This window comes from Mugil cephalus, chromosome 17 (genome assembly GCF_022458985.1).
Source record: "Mugil cephalus isolate CIBA_MC_2020 chromosome 17, CIBA_Mcephalus_1.1, whole genome shotgun sequence".
Lineage (NCBI taxonomy): Eukaryota > Metazoa > Chordata > Actinopteri > Mugiliformes > Mugilidae > Mugil > Mugil cephalus.
In genome coordinates, this window is record NC_061786.1 from 13,471,266 (window position 1) to 13,476,513 (window position 5,248).

General features: G+C 47.1%; 1 protein-coding gene across 9 annotated transcripts; it reads left to right on the plus strand.

Annotated features, from left to right (window-relative positions):
* Positions 1-73: 73 nt before the first annotated feature.
* cldn23l (claudin 23-like) lies at positions 74-4,299 on the plus strand. Of its 9 annotated transcripts, none has more exons than XM_047611196.1 (6): positions 74-342; positions 546-566; positions 768-834; positions 1,832-1,993; positions 2,386-2,462; positions 2,649-4,299. In XM_047611196.1, the coding sequence occupies exon 6, from the start codon at positions 2,779-2,781 to the stop codon at positions 3,529-3,531; it is 753 nt and encodes a 250-aa protein (XP_047467152.1). In that variant the 5' UTR covers positions 74-342; positions 546-566; positions 768-834; positions 1,832-1,993; positions 2,386-2,462; positions 2,649-2,778; the 3' UTR covers positions 3,532-4,299. The 9 variants fall into 9 exon arrangements, with proteins under 9 accessions (XP_047467152.1, XP_047467154.1, XP_047467157.1 ...); XM_047611192.1 differs by having other exon boundaries at positions 75-342; positions 2,386-2,469; XM_047611198.1 differs by lacking the exon at positions 1,832-1,993.
* The last annotated feature ends 949 nt before the right edge of the window (positions 4,300-5,248 follow it).

Below are 5,248 nucleotides of genomic sequence, written 5' to 3' on the forward strand. Positions count from 1 at the left end.
AATTAAAATTGAAAACTCCCTGCTTCAAGTTAAGGGGGGCACTCTGTTGTAGATATATGCACAGACGTTCTCCAGCAAGTCAAAGAGAGAGGCACGGGCACAGACAAATGACGGGGGGAAACGGGGCACAGACGCAAGGACAGAAGCATGGAGGATATTAGGCGGGAGAGGCAGCTGGGGAAACTGTTGAAACGAGGATAGATGAGAAGAGGGAGCAGGGATAATGAAGAGGTGGTTACACCATCTGCTGCCAAAGAGAAAGAGCATGTCAGCCATTCAGATGAGAGCGAGGCAGAGCCAGCCAGCGATCTGCAGTGAGATACACACAACCCCTCCTGAATGGTAAGTGACCGTGGCTGTATGGGCTGTGTCTGTGTGCGTGCAAGCGTCTGCATTCGCCCCCAAACGTGCATGTATGAGAGAAAATGTTTGCTCTAGTAATAACAGCCTGCGGTGTATTCAGCATCTTCAATTCATGACCTCTCTCTCTCTCTGTTCTCTGTCGCTTTTCTGTTTCCGTATCTTTCCTCCTGTCGATTTTGCAGCAAAACAAATCACGCACCTTGGTGAGTGACTGCATTGTGATCGTTACAGTTAACGCACCTGTCAGGTTAAATGTTTTTAAAGATGTAAGCAGCTCAGATTTTATAGGGGAAGATATCACTGCAACAAGAGTGCAGTAGTGGTGCTACCTGTGCAAATAGCATTATCAATACCTGTGGTTATGATGCAGCTGATTTTTAAACCTTTGTTTTTCATCTTCTCAGTTCCCATCTCGTCAGTGAAGCAGCAAAACAGGAAACAATGTTCGGCAAAGATCACATATAACAACAGGTATGTGTTGATGAAGTCTCTCCGCTCGCTTCCATCTTGTCAGCATCCACTCGTGCATAGTTTGTTTTGTTTTTTTGTTTTCTTGCGTGTTCTGCCAGATGTTGTTAGACATTGTCAGACACTGGCTCGACTTCAAAGAATTCAATCTGAAGCATTCAGTTCAAGGAGCGAAATGCCATCAGCTGTGTGGTGACACTTTTTAATATGAAATATCAGTCGCGGAGGTTCACTTCACACACTGTAGGCGCTGCAGCAAGAAGGCTGTTCAAATCCATCACTCGACTGGAGCCTTTCTGCCTGTTTGGTTCCTCGAGCTTTATGTGAGTCTAAATTCACTGTAGGTGTGCATGTGTGAGCATGGCATGTCCATGGTGTACCCCAGCTCCCACCCAACAACAAGTGGTTTCAGCCACCTTCCAGAGGACACATGGCTGTAGAAAATCAATGAAATTGGAATTTCGATCTATAATTTCCTCTTCTTAACAGTAATAATCAATTGTAAACCGACCGTTCATTGGGTAAGGGGTCAATCAGAATGTAAGGTAAAGTTGAGAGACGTATAATCCCCCTACTATTCTCTCGTTTTGGCTTTTTACTTGTGGATTAATTTTATTTATCGCTAATCATCCCTCACATTTCATTGTTTGCTCTTAAATGAATGAACTCCACTACGTCTGTAACATCTGGACTGGCTATAGAAGGAATTTAGTGGTGTGGGATTTTCCATCTAGGGCTAGGTTTTTTATTTATTTATTTTTTTAAAATAACAAGAGTCAGTTGCCTGTATGATTTCTCAAACAGCTCTTACGTGTCCATACTGGTCACTAAGAAATCCCTTTTAAATGCACTTTCATTTTAAGCGATGCGGACTCCGCCCGTGCACAAATACAGTTCAAAGGTAAAATGTTTTCGTACAAAAGCCTCCGTTCCCACAGGGATGTTCTCATGATCTCTCTGTTGAGGGCGTATGTTTGACAGAAATGTGTATTGATTGCAGCTGCCGCGTCTACGTGACTCAAGCTCGTCTTCAACTTGACTTGTCCTTGTCCCCGAGGGCATTCTTCGTCTTCTTCTTCTTCCTTCCTCCTTGGTGCTGAGACACAGGAACTGGACCCACTCTGCGTTCAGACTGACGTTATTACTCGTGAATTCTTCCAAGGTCAGAGCCGACCACGAGGCACCCAGGACACTCAGCGATATATGCACACACACGTCCCTGAACTCTTCCAACATTTGCATAAACAAGACAATTAGAGACTCGATGAGAAGTCTAACTCGGTCTACACATGCACACACACACACGCAGTCACGTTGAGAGTGGCCAGGTTATTGTATCCTAGCAACAGAGACTGGCATCGACCGTTACGTATATGTTTTTTTTTTTTTCTCCCCCTGTCCGGCGCAGGAGCAGTGAAGCCAAACCTCCTTCTGCTTTCTCCGGCTGCTCGTGCGCTCGTCTTTCACTCCACTTCGCGCCTCTGCTGTGTTTTTGTCTGTGTTTGTCTCCCTCGCTCCATCACTTTGATTTGACGTGCTCTGCCTCGCTTTCAGACTGAATCTTCCTCATTCGCCCAGACAGCCACTATGAGGAGTCTGCAGCTGAAGGAGAGGAGAGTTTCCACGAGGAGGTACTGGGTGAGCTTCTGTTAATTGTTTTTTTTATAACTATATTGTTCTGATCGTCTTTTGCTTTTGCTACAAGTTGATTTTTACGTTAAGTTTTAAGCTCTCGGGCACAGACACATTGAAATCAGTAGTAGAGGAGACACTAGAACCCAGTAAATATCGTCTTTTTCTATGTTTTTCTTTTTCAGATTTGAGCCACACATTTCTGCCGAGTCCCACCGCACCAGTATTTGACCGAAGCTGCATCCCTGCGTGGACTAAGAACCGCGGTTACCCGTCTTCATTTCTGCATTTCTTGAGAGCGCTGTGACGCCAGCCATGCACACGCCAGCCTCCATGGTGATGGGGATCGTCTTTGCCCCCTTGGGACTGGTCCTCGTTTTCACTGCTGCCATCACCCCTCAGTGGCGAGAGGGGCAGGCACGTCTGAACATGGCGGGCCCGGGGGCTCTCTTCCGGTCTGGGGCGAAAGGTCAAGGCATCGGGTTCAAGTCTGGGTCGGTGGAGGCGCTGCTCTTGCTGCGCTCTGACGGACTGTGGGAGAGCTGCCTGCAGGTGGAGCACTCTGAGCTGAAGCAGTGCTGGCCTGTGTCTGGTCCGTACCAGAGGGACCCGAGGGTCCGCCTGGCGCAGGGCCTGGTGCTCACCTCCTTGTTCCTGTGCGGCACCGGCATCGTTCTGGCTTGCATCGGGGTCCGATGCTGGACCGACTTGCCTCTGAGAGGGGTGGCAGCCTCAGGGGGGCTCCTGGTGGTGATGGCGGGGCTGCTGAGCCTGACTGCGTTAGGGGTGTACACCCACAACCTCAGAAGACTTGGGATGGGTCCGAGCCAAGGGATCAGCAACCCGCGGTTCCCTCACCTCAGCTTGCACCCCGCTGGCTCGCTCTACTTCGGGTGGCTGGGTTCGTGTTTACAGGTGCTGGGAGGCAGCGCTTTGCTGTTCAGCTTCAAACGCCCGAAATGCCCAACCTGCCCATCCCGCCCGGAGCTGCCCGCCTGCCCCGCGTGCCGCTCGTGTCCGGAAATTACCAACAGGACAGACATGGATGTTTACGAAGTCAGCTGTTAGGATTTTAGGAAAACGCCTGTAACATCGACTTCTGTCTTATCAGCAAAACAAATCAGCCAAGGAGTAAGATAAGAAGTTACTGATTCAATTCATAAGCGCACCACTCTGCTTCTACTGATCAATACACTCTTTAATGCAGGTGTGAGCCTGACGGATGTAGCGCCCTCTCGACAGAGGTGTAAATATCAAGTGATGAATGTTACAGCAGAAAAAGATTCAAGTTCCCGCTGCCTTCAGCTGCAACATGTAGTGACACACGGCTCAAATGTTGCCTTGTTCACATTGTGGTCATTTGTACTGTTGCCGGAGCCTATACCACCTGTCAATAAAAAAAATTTGTGGGCCTGAACAAAACTGTGATATGTAAAAAAAATAATTGTGATACATTTTGTAGAGAGTAGAGGAGTTCCCTAAGTGATGTTAGCTTTGAATCATCTTAGATCCCTCTCTGAAAGAACAAAAAAAATCTGCTTTTAATATTTGTAGGATTCAGTCACAGTAAAATTGTGAAAAAGGACCGTTTTTGATGTCAGATCGATGTGAACCTGTTGCATAATTGACCAATTTCTTAGCTAGTCTGTCTTTTGTATGATGCCGTCATGAAGGAGCCTTTAGTCTCGATGTGACATTATTGACTTGGAGCAGTGAGTAGGAGGATGTACAACGAGGTGTTTGTCTGTTCCCTGTAAATCATTTGTTGGTGTTAAGTTAGTTTAGTGCGTACATACTCGTGATGCATTCTGCATTGAATAAAACGTTTCAAGGATATATCACTGCGTGCTGTATCTTATTTTTCTTTTGCTTCATTAGCGGTTAGAGATCACTAATGTAGAAAATATTGAACCGAAATCACCCAACTGGCTGACTTTGCTCTCGTAACTCACCACTAATTGCGTTAAATCTGTACACGTTTGCTTTCCAAATGCTCTCTGAGTGATGGAGAGGCATTCGCATCCGTTGTCTCGGCAGAGGCAGAAGGATACCTCTCAGCCGACACGCAGCAGACAAGGTCGCTGCAGTCAAACCGGGTGAATTTGCAAGAACCCAGGCTCATTATGCGGGCAGATGCTAGACGAGATTGAAGCCGAGATCGTGACCCGATGAGAGAATGAGCCGTTCAGCTTTGCAGTTGGCGGCAAACAAATACTTTCAGCGGGGAACTAACAAGTTTAAGCCATTAGTGCTGTGTGTGTGTCTTTGTTGAGAAAATAAAGGACAGTGAATGTAGGCGGCAGGTTGAGACTTTTGGAAAATATACTAAATGATAAAATTACACTATCGTCAACAGATCAGTGAGCCGTTTGAATCATAACTGATGCTCCCACACGTCCCCTTTTTCCAAATAAAAGGCTCGCTTTTTGTCTGGTCTGTCTGAAGCAATGAAAGATTTCGTCTTTTCCGTGAAGCGACCTTCAATCTGCACCTGAAAGAGGACTCGTCAGGTTGAAATACACGCACCGAGGACAGACGCGGACATCTGCAGCACTCCTGCTTTACCCGGGCTTGTCAATTGTTCCCCTCTCCATCGCCTTGATCTCGACGCACAACAGGAACATGATTTGTGACACGTTTCAGTGAGCCCCATGCTCCCCCGTTAATTGAGTCAATTGAGATGAAACAGAACAGGGCCACATCAGGTGTCTCGGCTCTGGTGCAGCCTTCACTCTCCTGTTTATGGGAGCCAATTCACGCAATAACAATGTTTTCAAAGTGAATG